We start from the raw sequence: 27,013 nt of genomic DNA on the forward strand, positions 1-27,013 counted from the left end.
ATTGACTACATGCAAAGACGGGCCCAGCAATTTGTCCCATCCTCATATGTGTGTGCTACACTTCTCATTAAGAAGTGATTTCCTCTCCTCTTCATTCTGGCCTATTCTTGTGATTCACCTCGTTCAGTAGAATATGGTAGGATTGACACTGTGACAAGCGCTAGGAAGTCCTGCAACTTCCATTTTCATTTTTTTGGATCAGTTCCTCCCTCTAGGTAAGGAAGCCTTGCACATAGAGATCATGTGAAGAGAAAGGCCACCTGGTGGAGAACTGAGGTACCTCAGCCAATGGCCAGCTCCAGGGCACCAGTCATGTGAGGCCACCTTGGAGGCTTCAGCCCAGTTGGGTTAACCACAGCCAATACCTTGTGAGCCAGAGACAAGCTCTACTGGCACAGCCTTGTTCATCTTCCTAACCCACAGGACCCTGAACAATCCAATGGTCACCACTTCAAGATGTTAAGTTTTGGTTGCTAGACAGCAACAGGTTAGCTTTTCACAGAGACGTTAACAACTTGCTTAAGGTCATACAGCTGGTAAGTGGCAGATGTGGATAGTCAAGCCCCAGAGCTCATGTTCTTAACAAGTCTGCCACACTGTCTCTCAAGAAGTAACAGAAGTACTGTCCCCTCATGTAAGTAGTGGGGCAAGATGGCCCAGAGGCTAGTGGGGGCTGGCAGCCAAGGTTGTGTAGAGGTGTGAGCACTGTGTCTTCAAGACTTTCACTCATTCCGTATTGGGACCTTGTGTGCACACTCCTCAACTGACCATCAGGGTCAGAGCAGATAATTTCAGAGCCAAGGTTAGAACTTGCTCTCAGATTTACTTAGCCTAGTGTTGAAGTCACAGGGCTGGAAGAATGCAGTTTCTTGGCTCCAAGAGACAATCAACGTAGAGAAACTTGTTTAAAAAAATATAATAAAAGACTCATTGGGTTTCTTTGGCCATCACATAGCCCTTGCAACACCCCCTGGATGAGCTGTGTGCAAATGAATCAGAAACATGTGCTCTGAGTAATCAGCGCAAGATGTACCAGGAAGATGCATTTCCAGTTTTGCCCTAACCCGACATCTGAGAGAGTCGCTGGGATGCTCTGCCAAACTGCACCAGGGTGTGCCCATCCCTGAGACAAACAGCCCCTTCCTATTGTGCTAGGAAGGGGGAGATTCGAATTCTACTTGCTTTGACCTTCCAAGGAAGTTGCCAGGCCAATGCCAGGCCTGGGCTTTGGTCCAGACATAAGGTCAAGAGAATGGTTGTCAGTCCCAGAGTATCCTCGGGCTGCAGCAAGGCAAATGAATCTTTCTTCTGGTGTGGGATGCCTAGAAGGGCATCATTGGCTTTATTCCGCACCATAATTCTCCGGTCTTGAAAGTATCTCTTGCATATTTATAAATAAGTATGGAACTTTTAGTAATCTTTCAAATTTCAAAAAGAAAAAAAAAAGGAATCATATGTCTTTTATCAATCTTATTTGTTGGAATGGCTGGTTGCTGGAGAGAGTGACTCCACATGCAACCCTGAAAGGACAAGTGTCCCAGGAGTACACAGTTGGGCAGTGATAGGGCAATGCTGAGCCTCTGGAGACAGAACCTTTCTCCTCTGCAGTCTCGTCCCCCCTGCCTACAGACAGAACAACTGAGCCGCAACAATCGTCTGTAAGGCTGTTAAGGGTCTCGGAGGGGAGAAGCTGCCAAGAGCCAGGCAAGCCTGCAATTATGGTAATGAAATCAGTCTCTGGGTAGAAGATAAGGGGGAATGTGCCCAACAGTTTTGGTATTCCATTTGTACTCAGACTGGAGTCAAAGGGATTGCCTAAGCAAAACGTGCCCTGCAATTTCTCCAAGCTGGGAATAAAAACAATTTCATGTTTTAAGCTATTACCGTCAATACGATTTTTTTTTTCTCCAAACTGTTGCTCAGATCCAACCAAAATAGATTTGTTGTCTGGCCAGGCAATAAGTAGCAAAATACAAATTTACTCCAAAAACTATATCGATGACTAAATCTCAACAGCTTAGAGGTTTCTTTTTCCCCTTTAATTACTGGCCACTGCCCCAATTGAATTAAAAACAAAACAAAACAAACAAAACCCCCAAAACAAAACAAAACACACACACACACACTCAAACTTTAGAATTCAACCTTCCCTACAGTTAATGTGGAGCTCTCATACTGATATCAAAAGAAGAAATCTAATCTTGAACCTGAAATATTATAGGAATCCAATTAAAGAAACTTAATGAGCATGTCAGTGGCTTCTTGCATGGCAGAGATTAGTTTTATATTTCCAGTTGCTCTCATTCTATTTACATGTTTTTTTTTTTCTTTTTAGCATCAAAGAATGTGCTGATAAAGATGCCTTAAACAATAATTGATGTGATAGGCTGAAGGTGTGGGAGTGAGTACAGCAGATTTCCAAGACGATAAAGATGCTAGACCTTATCATCCTTTCTCTTCCTTAATACACATAATTGATGTGGCTTAGTATATTTACTCTTCTGGACTTTTCCATACCATGAATCAAGACAATACAAGTCAGAGAACTCCTTCAAAAGACCCAAGTCCAACTTCTGGCAGGATCTTATCAGCTCCAAGAAAAACAAAACAAAAACAAAAACCAGAGAGAGAGAGAGAGAGAGAGAGTCCAAAATAGGTGTCAGTTTGGGGAATTCTGTCCAAACTTGGGAAATGAGGATAAGATTCTACAAAGTGTTACCACTCCTTTCCTTCTCTTGATAGTCAAGACATTTATTAGAAACAAACTCTACGCTTGGAAAAGTGTAGAGAAATTATCACAATTCTATCAGTTAATAAACTAATGACTCTCAGAAAACAGAGGCCTAGACTTTCTCAACTCAGGAGAATCTTCTAGAATCTCTTAGTTTTGTCCTCTAAGACTTGAAAACTATGATTTCCCTCAGGAGAACTGAGCATCCAGGGACAAGAAAATAATCTCCAGTGAAAGGCCCTCTCCTTCCTTGACAACTGCTGCAGAAAGAACACAAAATGGGCTACGGAGATATATAATCAGTCCCCTCCTCTCAGATTCACTGATGCTCTAAAAACTATGGTAACCCAGCTAACTGTGGTTAATGCTTTGAGACTTGCGGTGTGCTTGCCGAAACATTATTGCTTGTTCTACACGAGTTAGATTTGAATTTCAGGCAGAGAAAGTGACGTGGAAAATTCAAGTTTCTGAGGTGAATAGCAAGGAAGGTATAGAGCTTGTCTTGAAACGAGTTCTTGTATTTCCAATTATTTTATATGTTTCCTCTGTCATCTCAATCCATGGTCAACACCAACCTGCGTCCACTCATTTGGGGAAGTTTACCATATACCTGGCCCTGTGCTAGGTGCTTCACATGGATGATCTCACTTAATCCTCACAACACCTTCTGGGCAGTATTGTACTATAGAGCTACTCATGGGTAGTATTGTCATCTCATTTTATAGACAAGGAAACAGGGGCATAGAGAGTTTGAGTAACCTTCATGGAGCCATAGTGGCCAAGCCTGGCAGACTCTGGTGGTGCCTATCCCAAAGGCAGGTTAGTGGACTCTTGTCCATGGTCTGGACGCTATGCCCCCATCAGAATCTTCCCAATACAGGCTTGTCCCCATAGGTGTGTGGGTCCATGTTTTGGGCATAGAGATTTCCTGGTTCTCAGTTGGCCAGAGCTGCAATTCTGAAAGTATTTTAGAGAAAAAGGAGGAGGGGAATCAAAAGTAGAAGCACATATGTTTACAGCCCCAGCCAACCCATCTGATTGTATTTTATGGCCCTTAAGAGGCTGATGGCCATGTAAAGTATGGCCATGTAAGTCTGAGTCAAGAGGAAAAAAAAAGATCTTTATATGACTATTTTAAGTCTCCCTCAGTGGGAAAAAAGAAATAAGTATATTGGTTGAAATGAATACTAATCTTGGCTTGATCCAGAAAAGAGAAATATTTGGTTGTGAATAGCTACTGTGGTAATGAATTGATGCAGTAAGCCTAATAATGAGTTTATTTTAGAAACTTTTGTCTTTGCTATCTGAACATCAGCTGGAGACCAAAAACTCAGCCAACAAAATACTGAAGTTCAAGTTTAGCTTGTCCTGGGAGAGTTTCCTTTCTTTCCTGACTTATTTATTTATTTATTTTTAACACAATCCAACTTCGACTATTGTTTTAGATTTAATATGGAGATTGGGTTCAGGAATCTGAGGCTATTTGTGCATTGCTGTCTTTTTCCCACTTACTTCCACAGCCCTAATCCAGTTCCACCTGGCCTGGAGGGGCGGCAGGAGGTGGGGGAGTGTTTCAAAGAGCTCCAAAAAAGCTGGGCTTTTTAAAGGATTTCCCTTCCCCAAAGTTAAGAGGCCCAATAGGGATGTACCCTTGCACAGGCTCAGCAATGTCACTTTGGAAAGGTGTGGGTCATTTGGCAGGAAAGATAGCAGACACTCGTCTTAGAGCGTGGGAAACTCTTTCAGACACTCGAGGAGGTTGGGGGAGGGGTTGTTCAGAGAGAGGGGTATCAAATTCCTGTGCAGCTCCCCGGCTTCAGTGAAGGGCAGCTAGGTGGGGGCAACGGGCAGGTTGCCAGCTGTGTGTGGATGGCGGGAGGTAGACACACCCAGGGGCCCTGGCAGAAGCTGAGCCCATGGATGTGCCCTTCACCTGTCTTTGCTCGGCTCCCTGGGGAGAGGAAATGCTTTGACTGCCCTCGGTGATCACTGGGGCTGTCTGCTTGGCTGAACATCCCCCCCACCCCACCCCCGTGTCAAACCAGTGCATTTCAACAAAAGAGCAGTGCTGTAAGGAAGGGATAAGGGCTGCCAACACAGAAACAAACCATCACCCCCTTTTAGAAAAGCACTTCATCTTTTAAAGGACCACCAGGGAACTGGTTTACTCAAGTGCAGTGGTGCTGCAGCGCCAACGTTGTGTGTATGTGCATGTGTGAGCGTGTACAACCGCATGTGCTTGCGTATGCACCCTCACACACTAGCACACAGATCTAGGCTGGGGCTCTCAGGAATTGCATCTGCTTCATTTTCTTTGAACATATTTGAGTAGCCTTTGTGGCCTTCCAGAAAGAGAAGGCCAGAAATGCAGCTCAATTTCCTTTTCTTTAGGACCAACAGGTCATCAGATCAGTAAAACTGGCTGCTCACTCCTCTCTACTGCCCAAGGAAGGCTAACAGTCATGGGAATCATACAAAGCGGAAGCGGAGTGGCCTGTCTAGGCAGTGGACACAAAGGTGGTGGGTGGTACCTTAGCCTTCATAGGCTTTGGACTCTAACAGTGTCTAGGCTGGAGCGCCATCAAATTTTGAATCCATTCTGCCCATAACCCTGATATTTGCAGCTATGGGGAAACCTATGATCTTGGGAGCTATGGTGATCTTTGCTGTCCAAAGGCCAACTCAGAAAAGGAATGAAGATGTTAAAGAGTGGCTCTGTCCTCTTCCTACTCTGTACTCCAAAGCATCTCTTTCCGAAGAAGCACCTGAGGGCAAGCTTTTTATTCATGTGCTGGAGTGGTGGTAAGACAGACCGAAAACAAACCCACTGATTGTTACTTTGCACCTGTTCTAAATCTGTGGCATCTCAGAGGGGACAAGGCAAACAATTCTCACCTGTACCATCTCTGCGGTCATACTTTCGTGACAGTGCACAGGGAAGCTGCATTTTAGAACAGTGCAAGAGGCTTTGCCAGACTCTCGTGTGCAGTCTTTTCATAACTCCCCTCGCCGTATTCTCTGCCCTCTTGGCTCATTCTACTTCTCTCTACACCTGCCAATGCCAAGAGCCGCTTGCCCTCAGGAAGCCAGGTAGAACTGTTCCAGAGCATTCTTTACTTCCTACCCAGGGAAGCAATACAGATTAGGATGATGTGAAATGAATTTTGACCTTGGGTGCTCTACTGACCTCATGCACAGATCTATTGTGTGGGCTGCAGAGAGCTTAGCACTTCACTGTCGCCCTGTCCTTCTCTTTAGAAAAGGAATCTAGGTTTCCCAGGTCTGAGGATCTCAACCACCATTCTTCCCTAACATTTAGGTTCATATTTTCAAAATGCCCAAGTGAAGTCTGGGGATTCCCAGACTTATGGATTTATCTAGGAGAGAGATGGGACCCTGGGAAATTCTGCTTCAAATCTGGTTCTTAGGTATAGCCCCATGTACTTAGTAACTTTCCAATGAGAAGACAGTCTCCCTGCAGCCTTCAGTTCCCCTGAATCCAGGCATTTTCTTGCAACTTTACAAAAGAAATTCTTAAATCTATTAAATTAAAGCTCAATCCTCAGCATTAAAACCCACAGTGACATTTCTCACCTATAGGGGAAAAAATGTGAGTCACAGCAAGCCTAAAATTGTTTTGGGAATGGCCTAAGCTCCCCTGGAGTGAAGCTGGTCTAGTCCTGAAACCATGAAAACTATAAACAAGGAAAAAAATCACTTCCTGTAGGAAAAGGCCTGATGGGGAGCATGTCAAGCAGCAGTAAGGAGATGTCTGTATTTATTTATTTATTTATTTATTTATTTATTTATTTATTTATTTATTTATTTGCCAATCTACACCTCCCCCAAGTGGATACTTTGTTCTTTAGCAGAGAGCCATGTAGCCACTTCCTGGTGAGAGGACAGTGGGGCAAAATGCCTGTTTTTCCAATTTTTTTTCCTACTAAACATTTTTTTTGTATATTTATTATTGGAGTTTGATTTCCTGTTTTTCCAATTAATCAATTCGAACAACATATGACTTACTGGAAATGTTAACAGGTGCATGCCATGGTTTCTGTGCGTGGGTTGTCAAAGAGTGACCTCTGAAACATTTTTCACTTCTGGACCCTCTCATCATTATCTTGCCCTACTTTTTCTCATCTATTCAGACCTGTTCACAATGGAACATAGCATTTTTTTTCCTCCTCTATCTCCATGATCCCTTTGGCACTGTCATGAGGGGTAGCCGGGAACTTCGTATCTATGGCATTCCCTGGACAGAGAAGGTCTTACATTTCTTAATTTCCCATAACCTAACACAGCATTTTATACACAGTAGGGGCTGGTCAACATTCTAATTGGGGTGTATTCTCAGTGACATTTGTTAGCCACTATGGCAGTGGTGTGATGAGCAAAACAACTCTGACCATGGAAATCTGATCTAAAATGGTGTCATGCAGAGAATGTTAGTCTTGAAAGAGGGATAGTTAACTTAATTAAGGATCAATTATTCTGAGATCAGGTTCAGGAACTTTCTGACATGTTGGCTAATTGGAATTTGAAGCAGAGAGGAAGAATGAGAAAATGCTGCCCCTCCTCAAATGAAAAGAATCGAGAACAAAGCTTAAGAGTATGGAAGCAAAAAAAAAAAAAAAAAAAAGAGAGTATGGAAGCAGGCAAATGAGGACAGGAGCTATGACAGGGATGACGCTGCCTTGTTGACTACTCAGTCCCCTTTCTTGGATATCATGGGCAGCAACCCTGGGAAGACACAGAGGAAATTTTGTACAAGCAAAATTCAAAGTTAGGAGTTTGTCTCTAAAACATGGATTGGTAGGGTGAGTATTCTTAGGCATCCAAGAGCCTAGATTTGAGCTCCAACCACTATTTGCTAGCCATATAACCTTGGGCAAACCAAATAGGAACTTCCTGAGTACCTGTTGCTTGACTGATAATGGAAAAATGATGTGCCCTTCATCTCCTGGTGTTGGGACAGTCAAATCAGATCAACATTTGTTTTGTAAAGCATGTCTATTTCAGTGTAAATGAGGGTTGCTATTTTAATCCCAGGTACCTTTTCCCTAACCCCCCATTTCCTTCAGCTTCATCCAGCCCATCTTAACAGTACAGATTCATATCTCCCCTAGGAACTTCTGTTCTCACCTCCCTACCTCTCATCCAACTTTCTGAAGCAGTCACCTACATTTTAGAGCAACTGAAGTGTTGTCACCTCCTGAAGGAGTTGCTGGTGTCCAAGGCAAGCTAAGAGGTATTTGAGAGTGTGCCTTCCTGAGTACATTTGAAATCATACCATGCTTTGCTGAGTGTACTTCCATGTTAAATTGGCCTTTTTCTACAGCTACCATATTTTATCAATTTCAAGGCATACAATTTTTTTTTTGTTTTGTTTTTACATTTCAACATCTCTGAAAGCAGGATGTATTGTAACCATTGGTGTGCAATACTTTAATTATCAATGTTTTCTTTTTTTAGTGGTTCATAAAATAATGGTGCATCTCACAATCAAGGGTGTCACAAAGATGAAATACAACACTGTTCTGACAGAGATCATCTGATCATAAACCGGATTCATAAGAGGTTAAGAAGGAAAGTGAGTTAAGGCAGTAGTTGCTTTAGAATCAGATCAGGACACAAAGAGATAGATTGTTTCATTTTCTTCCACCTTTCAACTCTCAAGCATTACCTGGATATTTGGATTCTGCCCATTGATATCAGCTTTGGAAAGATCTGGAAAGTTTGGTAGATCAAGGAGAAAGGATCTGGGGCTATCTCTTTGCAGTGAAGGGTGCCCAGGCTCTTGCTGGAATCGCTGTCTGGGGAAGGGTTGATGTGCAGCCTGATGGTCCAGATGTTCCCCTGCTGCTTCTTTAGAGAAAGGAAAGCTTGTTTCTGATGTAGAGTCACTTTCCACGTGGAGGTTATTCTAAAACAAACAGATAGGCAAATGAACAAATAAATAGGAGGCATGTGATTTGAAAATACCAGCCTTAACAGTCCATTAAATTCAGGAACAAAGATGATTCCAGTGGCTGGAATTGAACCAGGATGGTATTCTCAATTCATCTTCACTTCCCTTAGTTTACTTTATCTTGGTTTACTCCCCTTGGTTTACTTCATCCCCTTGGTTTACTCCATCTTGGTTACTCCATATTCAAAAGGCCAAATCATCAGGAACCTGTTCCCAGCCTGCTATTTGAAACTTTTCTGAGGGCTAATGTGTTATGGGATGTTTATTAAATATTGAGAAAGATATCAACACAAAAATGCTATTTTGAAGGAGAATAGGTGTTCGTTCAGAACTGGAATCAGATTATAGTTTTCTCCTTATGGCTTCCGTTAATTAATCACTCTGGCATTAGCTATAGCCCCCATGTTCAGAGGTTATTTCTTTGGTGTAGGCCAAGGAACAAAGGATCTGACCAAACTGTATAAAATACTTGAGCCAAATCATTGGCTATATCCATCCATCCATCTCTCCATCCATTCACTTATCCATTTCCCATCCATTCCATGCATCCATCTAGTCAACATGTGTCAACCACATGCTAGGCACAGGAGATATAATCATGAATAAGACATGGACCCTATTCTCTTAATGTGTACAACCAATTGAGGGAAAAAATAATAAATATGACAAATAAAATCAGATCAGAAAGTGATGACTGGCTAGAAAAAAGAAGAACATGATGGAGAGTGGCCGGGAACAACATTAGACAGGTTCCTGGAGAAAACCTCTTTGGGAAGGTGAGACCTGAACACACATTGCAGTCTAGGGGAGGAACATTCTCGCAGAGGAAATAGCAAGTAAGATGGTCCTGAACCGGGGGTGAACTTGGCCCCTTTGTGGGACAGAAAGAAGGCCAGTGAGGCTGGTATGGAGTGAAGGAGGGAAGATTGCATGGGATGAGGAGGAAGAGATGGGGATAGCCAGAGAAAAAGTGACAAGAAGGCATTTTGAAATTTAATGCCTTTATTCTAAAAAGAAAAGCACAAATCTGTTGTTTTTCCCAGCTAGTAAAAAATGTCTCTATTTAGTTGTCATTAGGGGAGAATTTTTATAGTGATTGAAGAGTGTTGAAGTTGCTGGACTTCTTTCTCAAACCAGCCCTTTTCTCCTCTTGTTCTCCCTGGACTTCTCATTGGAGGTTTCCTCCATCCCTTCAGGGATGGCATTTTCATGTTTACTGGTGAAGAGAGATGTAGAGATAGAATTTCACCAGCGTTTGGGTCAGTGGTTAATGCTCTTGTTATTCTTGGGCATGTTTGGGGGTTTTGGAGTGTATATTCCAGCACACTGTCTCCACATGCACTCCCTGCCCCCACTGTGGGGCCTCTGACCCAGCCAAAGGGTTACATCTGGTATCAAAACACTCTCAACTCTGAGTACCAAAGGTCAAGAACAGCCAGAGGATGAAACACATGTAGTAGATAGATATCTTCTTAGAGAGCTAATTTGAGGGACTGGATCTCTCCTATATCCTTTAAACAGAAATGGGGCTGAGGCATAAACTTGCTGGTGCACAGACTACCTTTGTGAATGTGCCAAGAGGGCAAGGGACCATCAGGCTGCACACCGACCCTTCCGCAGACAGTGATTCTGACAAGAGGCTGGGGCACCCTTCCCTGCAAGTGCAAGGCAGAGATAGCCGTCTTCTGTCTCTTCTTTAAAACATGCAGATAGAGAGCTACACAGTGGGGAAGCTGGCTACTCATCGTCATGTTTTTGCTTGCCCTCCCTTTTTGCTCAAGAAGTGTGGCTAAGGGCAGCGTCTTTCTTTGTTCACCTTTCCAGCCACCTCTCTGCCATGGTTTCTGTCTCCTGGCACATCTTCGTAGAGGGACTTGCACTGGCATTCCTAGGCATTGCTCAATGCAATAAGGGCCAAATGTATTATGTGGAGACTGAGCCCAGCACATAGAGAGAGGGGGTGGAGGGGAAGGAGAGCAGGGGAAGGAGAGAGGAGAATGCTAAGTCTTCCCTCAACATAAGAGTTCTCTCTATCATAGTCCAAGGGGAGATGATTGAAGGTAATTGTTCTCTAGCTCTTCTTCCAGGACCCCAATCCTAAAACTTCTTCAACAGCGTTAGTGAGCATAGTTGGATTCTCATGGAGAATTTCTTGCAGAGTATTTGAGCGTATAACTCTCAGAAGGGGACCAAAATTTGCTTGTCAATTGCTTTAGGGATTACCTGCAAATCCAGCCCTAACTTCGTTATAGTAACTAGGACACCCTGCTTGACTGGGTTAAAAATGGAGCTCTCTTTCCTTTACCTTGTGATGAAGTACACTTTCTACCCTTAAAATTCACATTTTAGAAGAAGAGATAGGAAATGTTATTTGGCATTTTGCTTAGATGGCTGAAAAACCAAGGACTGAATCTGATTGGTTTCTTGGTCTGACTCTGGAATTTCTTGGTAAGTGATAAACTACCACAGAGTGATCCTGGCTCAGTCATGAACCAAGAAAAGCCATTAAACTTTCTGTGGCTCAACACTCCTCCATGTGAAACAGCAGATAATAAGGAGAGTCCCATGCTGTCCCAGCAGGATGGTCAAGACAACTCAGTTGGGTTGTGTCTACACATGAAAAAAAAAAGAGGAGAGAGAGAAGTGTAGAGTTAGGGCAATCGGCTGGCCAGCTCAGGCCACAAGCTCCTCTGCCGGGAATAGACTGGGGCTAAAGTATGTTTTGGCTTGAGTTTTGCATACAATGTGGCATTTCTCCATCTTTTCCCAATCCCCCCACCCATGCTCCAAACAAGCTCAGTGTTCATAAAGCATTTGGAAGATGGGAAGTAATAAAGAAACACTAATCACAATCTCTGAATATCTGAATTACTGCTGCATCTTTATCAAAACATATTAAACTGGAAACCTTAGCTCCCTGCAATGGCGTGGCCCCAAATTTCCAGAAACTAGAAGCCTTAGGACAGGGGAAGGGTGTCTTACAATGCCTCATATAAAATGAAACTCCACTTTATTCAACCAATAACAAGCTTCGGGAGTAGCCACTATTTTGATAATCTCAATTTTATGTCTGGGGTGAGAGACAGCAGACAGGGTCCGCCAGTGATGTAGGAGAAAGCCCTTTCTTGGAAACTGCACATCTTCCTTGCAGAAGCCCCAGCAGAGGTCTTGGTTGATGGCCATCATCCAACTATATCAACAAGTTTACCCGCTGAGTATCCTACTTAAGTTATTTTAGCAGAGTGAAGATTCTCAGGAAGGGTGGACCTCAAGATGAAGATTTTAAACAGTTTGTGTTTTATTCAGAAAAGCCAACGCCCTTTTCTGAATGCATATCTTGGGAAAGTCCAGGACCTGAAGAATGGAAATATCACCCTACTTTCCAAGGTGCTACAGGATTCATTTTGCCTGAATTCATATGACATGGGGAGGTCAGCTTAGTTTCAGAAAACATTTCTTTTACCCACAATGTGTCTTTGAGCCTATCTTCAATCAGTGCTGCAGCTGCAGTAGCACTATTCTTTCTGGAGCTGGGATTACCAATAAAAAGAGCAGCAGAAACACTAATGCTATTACGTGGTTTATACACACGCATTTCTCAACAGCTGAGGCAGGCAATCTACAGTGGCCAAATTACATAGCTAACACTTGATGCTCCTCATCTTTGTGCATAACTCCTGCCCCTCTGTTATTTCACAACTCTTCTTATCTAAAATAGAAAAAAAGTAATCATAAAATGTTAAGAACAATGATAAAACAATAACATAGGAGCCATGTATTTGTGCCTTAGATGGCAGTATTGTGGCAGATATTGCAAGTGTCTACCCAATTCTATTCTCCTATTTTGTTTGTTTATTTATTTCTACTCAGTATTTGTTTCAGGTGGCAATGAACCTGGCTAAAACTACACTTCCCAGCATCCACTGAAGCTCGAAGTGACCATGTGATGCAGTTCCACCCAATGAGATAGAAGTGGAAGGTGACAGATGAACCTGATGAGTGGGAGGCAGTCAGCTTACCTTCTGCTTTCCTCTCTTCTACTTTCTCCTATCTGGAATGCAGATAGAAGTGCTTCAAGTGAAACAAGGCTGCTAGCAGGCATGAGGTTGAAGGCTAGTCTCTAAAGGTGGCTGAATGGAAAGACAAGGGGGTTGGGTCCTGGGATGGCATAGTCATATCACCTGGACTGGTGACTAGGAGCATTAATGTTAACATTGGCAATGCTGCAACACCAGTAGCAATGTCCCCTGTTGTGACGTGAATATTAGAGCTGTGACGACCAACAGAAAGGGAAAAGCCCTGTTCAGTTAAGTGACTCAAAGTTGGGTACTCTGTTCTGTGCAACTGAACACAATTCCCAGCTGACAGACGTACCAATAGGGCATTTAGTGGGTCATCACAGTGAACTTCACAGTGGCAGCCAGGCTACGGATGCCAGCGCTGCCATCTATCCCCTTCTCCATAACATTTACAGAGTTTTCTCATTGTTTCAGCATCTATATGTTATATTTCTCAAATATATTACTCACTGTGTAATGTAATATTTCCTTTAATTTGTCTTAAAATACTATCATTAAATTTCAAGAAGCTTGCCCTCACTGAAAGAAACCAGAGGTCTTTTGGACAAATAGCCAGCTGATTCCAAGAGTTTGAGCAGGGAAGTATAGGTGAGTTTGGGATAATCTGATGTGCCAGAGAATAAGGAAGCTTTTAGTGGTTAATGGTGTCCTCTCCAAAGAACATAGGAGCCAGTCTGAAGGGTACTCACTGCACAAAGATTAGACAATTTGGGTGTCAAACAAAGTTTGTAGTTGACCACTTCACATAGAATCTATGAAAATCCATGAGCTTACAATGATAGTCACAAAAGAGAGAAAGCGTGAAAAACTACTGTCACCATTTGAGATAGGAATTCTAAAAACTCCTCACTTGGAACATTGGTGTTAAAAATAGAGAAAAGTTTTCCTGAAGAAATAATGTTTGAGCCGAGACTGCAGAGGCGAGCAACAGTCAAACAGGTGAAGCAGGTGAAGAGAACAGAGCAGAGGAGGAATTGGGCCAGTGGACACTGCAATCCTGGCAAAGCAAATGGGTGCAGATTGCCCAGGGCTTGGCAGCCCTGAGACCGAGACTCAAAGGGCATCAGAGCTGGATGGAGTGGGACTACTCTGCAACCTTAGTAAAACATTACTGAGTTAAATAATACAAATGTCAGGCCCAGTACAGAGATCGCAACCTGTTAGCCTTTGGTCTGACAGCTTTCTGTCATAGTGCTATGGTTTTCCAACAGGTCACCATTTCCTTGGTGGCATTTTCTGGAAGCTTTATCATTTGTATCCTTTCTTCTCAGGACATCACTGGCCCAACCACTGCTTCCAGCTACTGCATGGCTGGACCTGCTCGTTCTGGCCATCCGCATGACCAAGGTGGGTTGCCACAGCCAATCAAGGTCAGAGTGGTCACAAGTTCAGAGTTTCCAGCTGGTCATTTGGCACAGGCAGAGGGAGAAGGAAAGGTTCTTTAGAGGGATCCAGGGCAAACCAGGGTGATCAGCTCAAGAGGAAGCAATCAAGGTATGGGACTGGGTGATGGGTCCACTTTCAGAAAAAGCATGCTAAGCATCTTTGTCCCAGTCTGCAAAGAGGCACCTGTCCTGTTCTGCAAACATCTACCAAAGGCTAGTATGTGGGAAAAAAAAAGGCTTATCTGACCATTTCCAGAACCTCCAAAAGAGGAACAAATTGGTGGCTGGCTAGGAGAGTTTTAGTGCTTTTTTTTTTTTTTTTTTTTTTTTTTTTAAAGGCTGTAGTAACTATTCCCAGATTAACACAACCAGGCAGACTTCTTGGAGGCAGATGGGATGGCAAATTTCTGGAGGGCAAATCACAAGCATATCTGCAATCTCAAAGCCCACACCCTCCAATTCTACAAGCTCAGGGGGCACCCAATAAGTACTAGTTGATGATAATGATGGCTACGGGCCTAGTTAGATTTCATTTTAATTAGGCTCAGGCTACAGGCCTCATTACCCCTTACCCCTAATGTGGCTTTTATGTGGGATTTTAAAGAAAAAAAACAATCTAGGAATCGTCTATTGAAGATATTAAAGAAGATATTATTAGCAATGCTTTTGGTCTCATAGACTTTGAACAACAAACAACAGAGATTATAATTAATGTCACTGTAGCCTCTCCCCTTAAAACATACTAACAATATAGCTAATTAGCAATATGTCCTCATTTGGGGCTAGACATCTGCATATTATTATCGACAATACTTGTTTCCTTTTTCCAGATTAAAGGAAGCCATACTGCACCCAGGCATATGGCTATGCTCCTTTCACATTAAAACACTCCATTTTTCTTCTACCCATGAAAACACACTCAGGGCTTTATCTGTACTAGGCATCGATTTTTGTTTGGAACACTTCCATACATCTAAAAATAAGTTCAAGAATGCCACTGGTGGTATTTCAAAGGGAAGAGCAAAATTTCCCCATTTGGGGAGATAAAAGAATAAAAGGGCACCCCTGATTATCTTTACACATGACTGGGGAGCTGCGCTTCTAGGAAGAGAAAACCAGAATAAACAGAGTGAGTTTCAGGAAGTAAAGTCAGCTTTCTTAGGGGTTGCACTTGCTCTTTGGGGCTCCGGCAGACAGCACAGAGACCATTATGGCACTGGCAGCAGGGGGTGGTGGAGGCTTGTTCTGTGGAGTGTCACGAGTGTCAAGTGTCGGAAAGAAGGCACCGGGACCCAACTGGGGAGCCTTGCACTGGCAAAAACCCAGATGACAAGGCTGGCCACCTTCTGCTCTCTCTCTGTTGGAGTGTGATGGCAATCGCTCCCCTTCAGGCAGCAGGAGCAGAGACAATATCAGTGGCTTTATTCTACAGCAAGCATGGAAAGGCAAATTCCTGGCAGAGAAGAAAAGGCCAGAAATATGCTTCAATCTTTGCTGTAGAAGCCTGGAGACAACGCTGGGAGCTGGTGATACAGGCACATCATTTCAAGAATGCAGGAGTAGTGCAACTCGGTTGGGAACGGAGCCTTCTGTTGAAAGCCTGACTAATGGCTGAGGAATCTTGCGTTATAGTGGCAGAATGTACTGCAAGAATGTTTATTTTAGGGCTCGGGAATGACCCTGCTTATGATCCCAGGCGAGGCTTTAGAAGACACGAGGAATGGTCAACTAGTTGCACTTGAGCCGGGAGCTGGCTCCCCAGCAAAGGAGCCACTACTGTGGGCCACCCACCCCCGTGCTTCTTTCTTAATTGAAGGCTCTTGGGCCTGGCTGACAAAATGGAAGTCAACACCCCACTGGCTTGTCTCAGATACTTCTATAAACAGCTTTGATCTTGGAAATGTGTGTGCTATTTGTGATTTTTCAAGTTGTGCTTTCTCCACTGCTGGCAAAGAAAAGAGAGTGGGAACTATCCAGGATCTATTTCCTTATGTCCTGTGAGGCTAAAGAATGAATAGAAGTGAAACACAAATTATTCTTTCAAGTCTAAGAAAACATGTAAGAAGTAGAACTCAAGGGTAGGAAGCCAATTTGGCCAAAAGAAACCTTCACCCATCATCTAAAACATCTCTGCAAATGTAAGGCAATGGAGAAATTGTATTTTCCAGAACCTTTCTCAGGGGGAATGGTGGACCTGCCTAGAAGTCACACTTTGAAGAGTCTCTTTTGGTATAAGACAAACCCTCCTCAAGTGTAAGCTAAGGGGAGGTTTTGTCTGCTGAGAGGGCTGTAGAGAACAGGTCAAGGGTGGCCATCAGAGGGCCCTTGGGCCATGTGGGGCTTGGCCTCCCCTCTACATCAAATATTGAGGAAATATTTAATGAGTCTGGATTACTGAAGTTTTTTAAGTTATGCTTTCTCCATTGTAGCAAAGAAATCAGAGTTAAGAACCATCTAGGACCCATTTTCCAGGACCCAATTGGAAAAGGCACCAAATTATTAAAGTGCCTAAATGGTCCAACTAAGTCATCCCTTGGCCAGAGGGGGCCGGTGTCAAAGCAGGAAGCAAACACTGCTGCAGGAATTCTATGTCTCCCCACATGGAATGGGGGATCCCAAACCCCGGTCAAGGCTGGTGTTCTGCTGTTGAGAGGCAGAGTCAAAGAGCATTAGATGGCAGGGTTCAGAGGCTGGCCTGGGGGGAGTGACTCTGGGGACCCTTGCCCCACTTACTATTTTAAGCAAGAAGATGGATTTCTTTCGACATTCAAAATCAAGACCCTTCACTGAAGCCTACCATGCATATCTGCTCCAAGTACCTCTAAAATTGGCTTTTAAAGGGAATGAGAACTTTATTTTGAAATCCTGGAAAAGGATTTATGGTATCATAGAAGGGGCCTGGGCTAGCAGGTATGAGGCCTGGTTCTATGTCCTAGCATTGCCCCCATCTAGTTTTGTAAGCTTAGGCAGGTTACTGTACCTTTTGCCTGTGGTTTGCAAAAATGTCTACAAATACTCTCTTAATAGCCATGCCTTGAGTAGCTGCTCCCCACACTGTCATTGTGTGTGGCCATGAGATTTACTTTGGCTAACGATAAATGCTTGTATATTGGGACTTGTCTGTTTTTGTTGCTCTTGAAATCTCAAGACCACTGTGTGAAGAAGCCTGGGCTAATCTGTTGGATGATGAGACACATGTGGAACAGAGACAATCCACCCCAGACTATCAGTCAGCCCAGGACCAGCCACTCAGATGAAGACCATCCTAGACCATCTAGCCCTAGCTGAGTCAACCCAGACTGGAAAAGCCTCTGGGCTGACCCACAGAATCATGGAAAATAATCAAGATCTGTAGTTTTAAGCTAATGAATTCAGAGTGGCTTGTTATACAGCAATAGCTAAATAATTCAGGGCCTCAGTTATTTCTTCTATAAAATGGGCATGGTGAGGTGGGGTGGGAACTGCAAAAAAACCTCTCCATCTACCCAGTTCTGACATCCTAGGAATGGAGTCCTCAAGAAACACTAGTCCTGGAGAAAATATTTTCCAACGATGCAAAATATGTCAAGCCAAATCCTCGAAAACATGAAATTGAAAGTGTGCAGATGAAACAAAATATTTGATGGTTCTAAATATCTAAAATGTAACTACTATCTCCAATTGTTAGAACACCTTCACCTTCTCCACCTGCTAACTCCAAGCTGGATAAAATCTGTTGGAAAACAACCCCCTGCCTACTGCTTCCGTCAATTACATGTGCTGCTTTGTTAACAGCCCTATTGCCAGGATTTCAAAGTTTTAGACCTGAGATTTAACAGTTCTCCCCTCTCACTTTCATGATGCACCTGTACAGCTCTGTGGGCTGCCAGAAACTAGCAATGCCCATTTATTAGGGAACCCCTACTGACACTATAAAACAATTATAGAGCTATCACAGACCAACTGCAGCCCGAGGTGAAGAGAAAGCTGTGCGTCACCAGGACTGGCTCCATTTCCCACCTGCCCATACAGATTGTTCTTATTTGGACTGCTGGTCTGTTCTCCCAGGGAAACTGTTTGATCCTTATTTGGAAAGCAGGCAGACCATGAGATTGTGGTCCTCTGGTTTAGCTTGGCTAACCTTTCTCTATAAATGGTTGGAGTGTCTGTTCCTTTCGTGGATTCACTCAACAAACACTTCCTGGGCAGCTACTTTGTGGCAGGTGCTCTGCTGGGGGTGAGATGGTTCAATAGCACATCCCTGTTAAAGATAAATTATCCAAAACTTGGAAATAAGGCAAGAGGATGTCTGCAGGTGTAACAGTTCATACCAGGGCACAATATGACAGGCCTGTCCAAGATTACGTAATTTTCTAGGAGAAGGTACCTTTGTTTCACCTATGATTTACTGTGGATTAAGGTCCAGACTTGAAGTACATTTTCATCCTGTAGAAATAGAGGGTTTTGTTTTGTTTTGTTTTGTTTTATGGCCTGATAGAAATAATAACTCATTAAAAATTTTCATCATAAGAAAAAAAATTATGTGAGGTGATGGATATTAACCAAACTTATTATGGTGATCATTTCACAATATAAACATATATCATTTCGCTATATATATATATATATATATATATATATATATACCTCAAGTCACTATGTTTTACATTTTAAACTTATGCAACATTATGCATAAGCATACATTTATACAATTGACATATAACTAGCAGAAAAAGAAATAACTGAAAACTTACTGTTTTATTGCCCTATAGGACATTAACCAGTTTCATTTTTGACTTACAAATTTGCATCCTTATGATTTTCTTAAGTAATGTTTTAAATATGTGTTCCTCAAGTCCTCTGACCTGGCATTAGCATCTTAGTTCCTTCATTCATTAGTTAAATTAATTTTTGACATGTATTCATTTCATATTTGTATCAGATTCATGTTTCTAACATTATGAAAACTTTATTTGGAAGTCCTTTTTCCTCAAGGACTTCAGACTCCATTGGTGAAGTTAGGAAATGCTTATACACATATAAAATGCAAAGTAGAAGAGGGGAATTCCTTAGGAGTGGAAGCTTTCAGTGTAAGGGAGTAAAATGAACCAGGCTCTTCTAATGACTTCAGTTCACCATGTATTGAATCTTTAACATCACCATATTATGTTCTTTGATTTTTTTCTAAAGACCCCTATCTACATACAGGTCCTATGTGGCAGCAAGCTAAAACAAGTGGAGAAGCATGGTTTATGAACAGGACTTCTCTTGGGATCTGGCCTCTGATGAAGGGCCCTGGAGGGAGGGTAGATGGGTACCCACACTACTTTCAACCATTTTATTACCTTCCTGCACCCATACAATTTCCTACTCTGACCCTAGAGAAACAAAGAAACCCCTAAAGTTGTTCTTGACAAAGATAATTCTCCCACTAGAATTCATTCAGTTAGTTGAGGTTCAAGAAAAGAGGACAGCAAGATTCTCAGAAGCTTTCTTTCTGGTGGTGGTCATGGGGCGGGGGGGGGGGGGCTGCAACAGAGAACATGCTTACAGGTTTATTACTTTCCCCAGTATAAACACCATGGCATTAGGATGGATCAGTCTGAATCTGGGCAGGAAATGGATGGCACTGAGGTACTGGGTGGCCAGGGAAAGCTTAATAAAGGAACAATTTACAGATGTCTGATCAAAGACACTGGAAACCACCAAGGATACTGCAGGACCCAGGATCAGTAGAGCCAGGGAGATCTTATACCCCCAGGCCTGAAGAGGCAAGGAAAGAGAGAGGTTACCATTACCCAGAGTGGGAGGAGGAGAGTTGTGTGAGGGTGTGCGGTCATATGGGGCTCACTAAATACTGCTGCCTCCCTCTCCTCTTCCCCGCCTCTGCTGCCCCAGAGAAAGGGAGCCTGTTGCTGTAACACACACAGATCAAGTACCTGAGGCCTAAGGATGGAGAAGGACAAAAGCTGGGTTAGAAAGAGAAGATATAGGGCACACAGGACATTTCTGGAAAAAACACATGCTCACTCGTGCCAGGTGCTGAACATTAAATCTAATCCTCACAACATCCTTTTGAAGTAGCCATGAGTACCCCTATTCTGGGGAGGAGGAAGGTGAGTCAGAGAGGTCTCTAGCTCATAAGTAGGTTCCATGGCCCTGTTCCTTCCACTGTGCCCTGCTGTCCTAATTTCTCCCCTGGAGGTGCTCTTTAGGCTAAGAGTGTCTGCAGCCCCTTGAAGACCCCATCTTCCTCCTGCTGCAGCCCCTGTCCAGGGGTAATGAGGGATAGTGGTTCCGAGGGGGCTAGCTCAAGAACACTCACCTGAGGAACACTGTTGATTTAATCCTCAACTCTGCTTCCTCACTTTGTTTGGTGGGGAAGTCCTGGGCTCATTTTCTTAGGAAAACTCATACTAGCCCAACGCCTCTTGACCTGGGCAGTATGATTATATAGATTAACATATGTGTAATATAAACTTATAAATATATTTATATATAACTTATATTTATAAAAATATTATATATAATTTGTATTTATATATAGTCACACTGCACAAGTTGAGAACGAATGGGAAAATGAGTGCAAGACTCCCCTACTAAACAAAGTATATATTTAAATAGAAATTATAGCTATCTATATCTATATATCTACGTACATAGATATATAGAGAGAGGAGATGAAGTAAGAAGGGAATGGTACACAAGGCACCTAGGTGGCTCAGTCAGTTAAGTGTCGGACTCTTGGTTTCCACTCAGGTCATGATCTCAGGGTAATGAGATCAGCCTGGCATCAGGTTCCACACTCAGTGGGGAGTCTGCTTAAGACTCCCTCTCCCTCTGCTCCTCCCCACCACCCTCTCTCTCTTAAAAAAAAAAAAAAAATTGAATGGCATATAGTACTTCATGCAAATATGTGACAGCTATTCGGGGAGCCAGATGAGGCAAGGAACAGACAAAATAGATCACAAAGAGTCCAGCCTCAAACATGTGCTGCTTTGGATATTAACATTTGGTGCCATCACATTTTTCCTCATGCCTGCTAAATGTTTGGGGTGAACGTTGGAAGTGGCAGCGGCAAATGGCTGGCCATCCACAGTAGAACATATAAGTAAAATGCAGGCATAAAATAGTCACAGGATGAAGCACTGTGGAGCAAGGAGAATGAACAAAGTACAGACACCCAAGAACCTCGATGAATCTCACAGACATGAGAGTGAACAAAGGAAGTCAGATACCAAAGAACGTAAGACATACGATTCTATTCATACAAAGCTCAAAAGCAGGCAAAACTAACCAGGGCTATTAGAAGTTAGGACAGAAGCGACCCTAGGGGTGCTAGTGACAAGAAGGGAGCCCTTGGGCTTCTGGGGCACTGGCCATGCTCTATTTCTTGGTCTGGGAGCTGGTCATGCAGTAAGTTCACTCTGAAAATTGATTGAGCTGTGCACTTACGATGTGCGCTCCCTCCAGTTACTCAGATGCAGAACCTAGCGTAACTACCACAAACACAAAAGAAAAGAAAACAGAAGAAATCATAGAGAAATGGTAATGGGCAAGATCACAGATATTTCTTAAGGATGCCACACTTCTGTATTACTGCTATTTTCTGAACAATAGGGGTACAGGGAAATACAGCTTTTGAAAAAAGAGGAGCTCCACCTTGTCATGTTACTTCCCTGTGGCTCAGTTTTCTCCCTTGTAAAATGGGAAGCATCTCTGTGGTCTTTTCTCCCCTTTATTATTCCTTTTCCTCATTAGCCTTTCTAGTATTCACGGATACAGACCTTTTCTCTGGAATGCCCTCCCCTCCCCCAGGCTCAGCTCCTATCTTCCCTAGTTGTAAGCACTCCTCCACCCCCACCCCCACCCCCTTTTCAGAAACACCTCCTCTGTGCTAGCTTTATCCAAACACTCATTGTGCATCAACTCAGTGCCTCCCAAAGCCCCCGGCCAGATGGGTACAAGCACATCATCTCCTCTGTATGGATGAGAAAACTGAATTGAGGATGCCACCAAAGTCGCTCATCTGATAGAGGATCCAGATGTGTTACAAGTGGCTTACTGGGACCATGAATCCTTTGGACTGGCAGGGGCTGATGGTGTTAACGCCAGACACTGGAGACAGGAGATGGCAGCCTGTGTTGGCGAAAGCCACAGGAAGAATGTTAACTGCCCCAGAGTGAGAAGGATCAGCATAGAGAGAGAACCTAGACCACCAGTCAGCAGCCTCTCCAAAGATGCCTACCCTTCAGGAACAAGGGAGTGGTCAGTGCTTTAGTCTTTTGAATTCTAAAGCCAATTTATCTCCCCAACCCTCTCTTAGCATATAACCAGTCCTGAGAATGGTCGCGCCAGACCTGCCTGGCAAGAGCAGGGCACAAGATAGGTCTGGGGATTTGGCTCCTTATGTTGATGGAATATGATCCCGGGGATCCTTGGGGAGGAGGTGGCATATGGGAGGGCTCCTGGCCTGGGCCCAGAGTACTGGATTCACGACTCCCAGCCTGGGGCTCTTCCTATTGAACTGGCTGCTTCTGTGGTATTGCTCTTGTCCGATGGAATCACAAAAAGTTAGCCTTTCCCCTTAAAGTTGCAGTCCTACCAAAAAATCTGGACCTGCTAAATACCCTCTGAGGAAGTGGATGGAATGACAGATAGATGGATGAACGAACAGGATTTCAAAGCCCCATAGGCGTGGGCACAGCTGAGTCACCTTACCTCTCTGGAATGCGGGGTCCTGGGATGTGGGGGGATGAGCAGAGGCTCTGGCAGAGGTGGGGAAAGATCTCCCTGCCTCAGTTCCTGGCTTGGTCTCCACTTGTGAGGCGACTCCAAGTTCTCTCCAACATGACATGGGATAGGCACCTGCCTCCCAGTGATGCCATGAGCGGTGCCCAGCTTTACTCTCCGCCCAGATAATGTAGAGACTCTGCTGGAGGGACCAATGGGGACAGCCACCTGTGCATGACCAATTCACCTTTCAACACTCAGCAAATGTACCAAGCAGAAGCCCCAGTAGAGCGACATGGGGCAGGAGGGACTTGGGAAGCAGGGATAGAAAGAAGACTCTGGGGACGCCTGGGTGACTTGGTTGAGTGTCTGCCTTTGGCTCAGGTGTGATCCCAGGGTCCTGGGATCAAGTCCCGCATCATGCTCCCCATAGGGAGCCTGCTTCTCCTTCTGCCTGTCTCTGCCTCTCTCTCTGTGTCTCTCTCTCTATGAGTAAATAAATAAAATCTTTTTTAAAAAGTAAAAATAAATCATATTAAAAAAAAAAGAAGAAAGAAGACTCTGAAGGGGATGAGGGGTAGGAGCCCAGGTATTTTGTTCTCTTAAATTCAGTTCTGATTCTGAACATTTTCTGAATCTACTTGCTTCTCTTCAATGTCAAATAAGAATCCAAAGGTGATACAAATGTATGACTATATATGTATTGATTTGCATATACACATATTTATATGTATGGATACATAAGTGTATACATGTGTTAACCAAGCTCACCAAAAGCCGGTAATAAGCTGAGTTATCACTTTAACCTACTTGTTCTCAAAGTGTGGTCCCCAGCATCAGCATTACTTGTTAGCTTGAAAAATGCTGATTCCCAGGCCCCACCCTGCACAATCAGTCTCTGGGGTGGGGCCCAGCAGCTCATGTCTTAACCAGCCCTTCCAGTAATTTGGATGCCGGCTAATGTCTGAGACCCTTGGCTCGAATCAGGCGAATATGAGGAACAGGTGGCTGAGTAGTAGTTACGGAGCTATTATTCTGGTGGTCACTTCAGCCAAGGGAAAGACTTTCAGGAAATGAAGGGCTTTCAATGGTTGGTATATTTTTACCAGGGAAATGTAATCAGGTAAATAGCAAACGAGCCCCAAGGCATCCAGTCCAAGCCTGGGGAGACCCTCTGAGCCCATCACCCATTCCTCAGGGATCTCCTGCCGTGAGGACCCCAAGGGCAGAGCTCCTCACCCTCATGGGTCCTTGGTGCAGGAAGCTGCTACTGGGTCAGGTGACATCAGAAACCAATACACAGGGGGGTGAAGGGGGGGTTTGTGAAAAGGTAGAACCTCGAAGATGGACAGTACTATAAGATTTGACTCGTTTCACACTTATCCTCAGCATCAATATATTCTAGTCCATTCTGCTCACTTAGGTAGCAAGTATCCCGAGTGGGGCAGCAGAGGGTTTCTAACTGACATCTCCTTCACTGTGTATCTGCCTCTGAATAAACTACTTGGGTCCATAGGGAGGGACAGACTTGGGTCCTCATTGGCTACTGGATAAATTTTTCTAGCTCCAAGGGCTGGGCAATTAAACAAGACCCACAAGGAAGCCCTCAGGAACACCAAAGAGAAACTATCCATCAGTATATGTATAAGAGAAGAGGGAAGACAGAAGCAGAAGATAGAGGAGAGGATCAGACCATGAGTTTCTTCAGGACCCAAACACCAAGTGCCTATTGCCATGGTTTGGAGATGACTCCTCTTCAAACCCAAGAGAGCTCCCTGCTGCGCTGAAAGCACCACACCAAGCAAACCCATCAGCAAGGATAAATCCTAAACTGTCCAACAGTTAAGCTGCAATTTCCCAGGAAATTAAAGAATGACTCAGGTAGGATGTTGGAGGAGGAAATCTATCTGTTCTCAGCAGGCCCACAGCAGTCACCATGAAAACCAAATGTTCCCCATTCCAAAGGGAAACACCCCTGGGGAGCATTCCTTCACCAGCCAGCATCCCTGTACCCTTGCTCTTTATTCTTCCAGGGAGACGGTCTGGAAAACAAAAGCCTGATGGATAAGTCCAATCCAAGAAAACGCTCTCTTCAGACAACCCACACAGGCCCCAACTGGAAAGGGCTCAAGCAGCAGCCAGAGCTTTGCTTTTCTCCCCCAACTGTACACCTCATTCTGTGAAAATGCGTTTGTTGGCTTCAGATCAGACTCTCCCCTTCACTTCCCAAGTCTACAGATGGAGAAAAATCCATTTTTAACCAAATTGTGAATAGTCTGTCCCTGAGAGGTCCACAGGCCCACCCTCCCCAGCGGTCTACAGAAAAGGCAAACACTACATAGAAACTTCTCCGAGATGGCATGTTATATACACTTTTGAACAACTTTCAAAATCCTGACTTTGGAAAGCAGGCTCTAGAAGGTCAGAAGATAGAGTTTGTTACAAGTGGATCTGCTCATTCTCTGACAAAGGAAATAAGTTTTGCTTCTCAAAAGACCAAAAAAGCATCTTATGACCCTTCCCTCCTGCATGCCACTGCCTACTCCCTCACTCCCTGGCCAGGCTCTCCGGCCTTGAGCCCAACTCACAGGAGATCCCATTTGCTGGAATTCCTGCCCCTCCCTAAGGGAACTGCTCTCGTCCCAGAGCCTGAACAAAGATTCCACGACGCGTGTTTGATCTCTTCACGCTCCATTTTCATTAGTCCTTCACACTCTCCATCACTTGGAAAAATACAAACAGCATGGTTCAGTTTTAAGGTTAAGAACTGACAGTCTCCATAAACATTTTTACAATGGAAGCTGACTTATCTACTGCCAGGATTCAGTGTCTGTGGGAGGGGGTGAGGTGGGATGAAGGCACAGCGGGTAGTGGAAGCCTTCAGCGTCAGAACACGAGAACATGTACTGTGCATTAAAAGCGGGTGAAAGATGCCCCTGTAGCATTGCTGGCAAAGAACTGGGTTGATCCATCTCTATCACAAGGAGTGCAGGGTACCCCAGGTATAAATTCCCGACTTAAAATACAAAGCAATCATCTGTCCTAAGTTGGGACATTGCCATGCCATGAACATTATAAATAAAGAGCTCATAAAATCATTCTCAGGATGTTTTAAGAAGGGAGACTGAGGGTTAAATAGATGGGAGCAAAGAAGACCCAGAACATAACCCACACTCCACCCTAAACCACCTCAAATATTTAAAAGCTGAAATCATTTGATTGGCTGGGATTCATTTGGAATGGTGTGTGGGCAGACGAACTTCAGGATCTTTACTCATTGACTCACTCAACATGTAATTTTTGAGAGCCAGTTACTCCATCCCAAGCACTGGGGATACAATGATGAGAAGACAGACACCATTCTTGCCTTCATGGAGTTTATAGTTCGCCCACGTCACACCCCAAACCATTTAAATCAGGGTGTCTGGAATAGGACCCAGGTACCAGTACTTTTCAAAGGTCTCAGGCTTTCCATCATGCCATCATATTTGGGAATCACTTAGGATTCTTAGCTGTGTTGCCACAATTTTCCCAATCTACAAGCACCAAAGCATTGCCCATTGCTCGTCCTAGCAGCTCCTGCTATGCTTTCTGAAGCTCCACATGTTCACAAGGACTTCATTCTAATGTCTTCAGAACAAGTGCAAAATTCTATGTAGCTCCCAGGGGAGCTTCCTGACTACAAGTACTAGCCACATTTTTAAATGCTGGAATAGGAACACCACCTATTCCAAACCCTAAATCAGAACACATTAGCCAGCACCTGATCTGATAATGGTATAAAATATATGAGGCCCACGCCATCCTAGAAACTCTAAGCCTCCTGGCTGCCATATTTATAAGGTCATTTCAAGGCATAAATCCTGGGAGCAGACTCCCAGCAGGTTTAAATCACCCAATGTCTTTGTTAAGGTAGAAAAGGAGAACCTGCTTGATAAGCCCTTTCCCTCTGTTCTCTCTGAGCTTTATATCCAGTTCCCTGTCAAGCGATCAATGGAAATCCATTATAGACTTTCTTGGACCTACTCCTGGATTTTCATCAATTTAGAAAGGAAACATTACATTAGGTCTTTTTCTGGAAGGTCCCAGGAATTTTCAAAAATGAGAATAAAAGAAAAGAGAAAGAAAAAAGGAG

The 27,013-nt window shown here is 43.8% G+C and overlaps 1 protein-coding gene across 2 annotated transcripts in view; it reads right to left on the minus strand.

Moving 5' to 3' along the window:
- Positions 1 to 27,013, minus strand: part of ISM1 (isthmin 1) — a 71,443-nt gene that overhangs the window by 17,752 nt on the left and 26,678 nt on the right. For both annotated transcript variants that reach the window (XM_038571590.1, XM_038571591.1), the window contains exon 2: positions 8,418 to 8,657. In XM_038571590.1, the coding sequence (XP_038427518.1) occupies positions 8,418 to 8,657 (240 nt within the window). The remainder of the gene's footprint in view (positions 1 to 8,417; positions 8,658 to 27,013) is intronic.

The sequence above is a fragment of the Canis lupus genome, chromosome 24 (assembly GCF_011100685.1).
Source record: "Canis lupus familiaris isolate Mischka breed German Shepherd chromosome 24, alternate assembly UU_Cfam_GSD_1.0, whole genome shotgun sequence".
Taxonomy (NCBI): domain Eukaryota; kingdom Metazoa; phylum Chordata; class Mammalia; order Carnivora; family Canidae; genus Canis; species Canis lupus.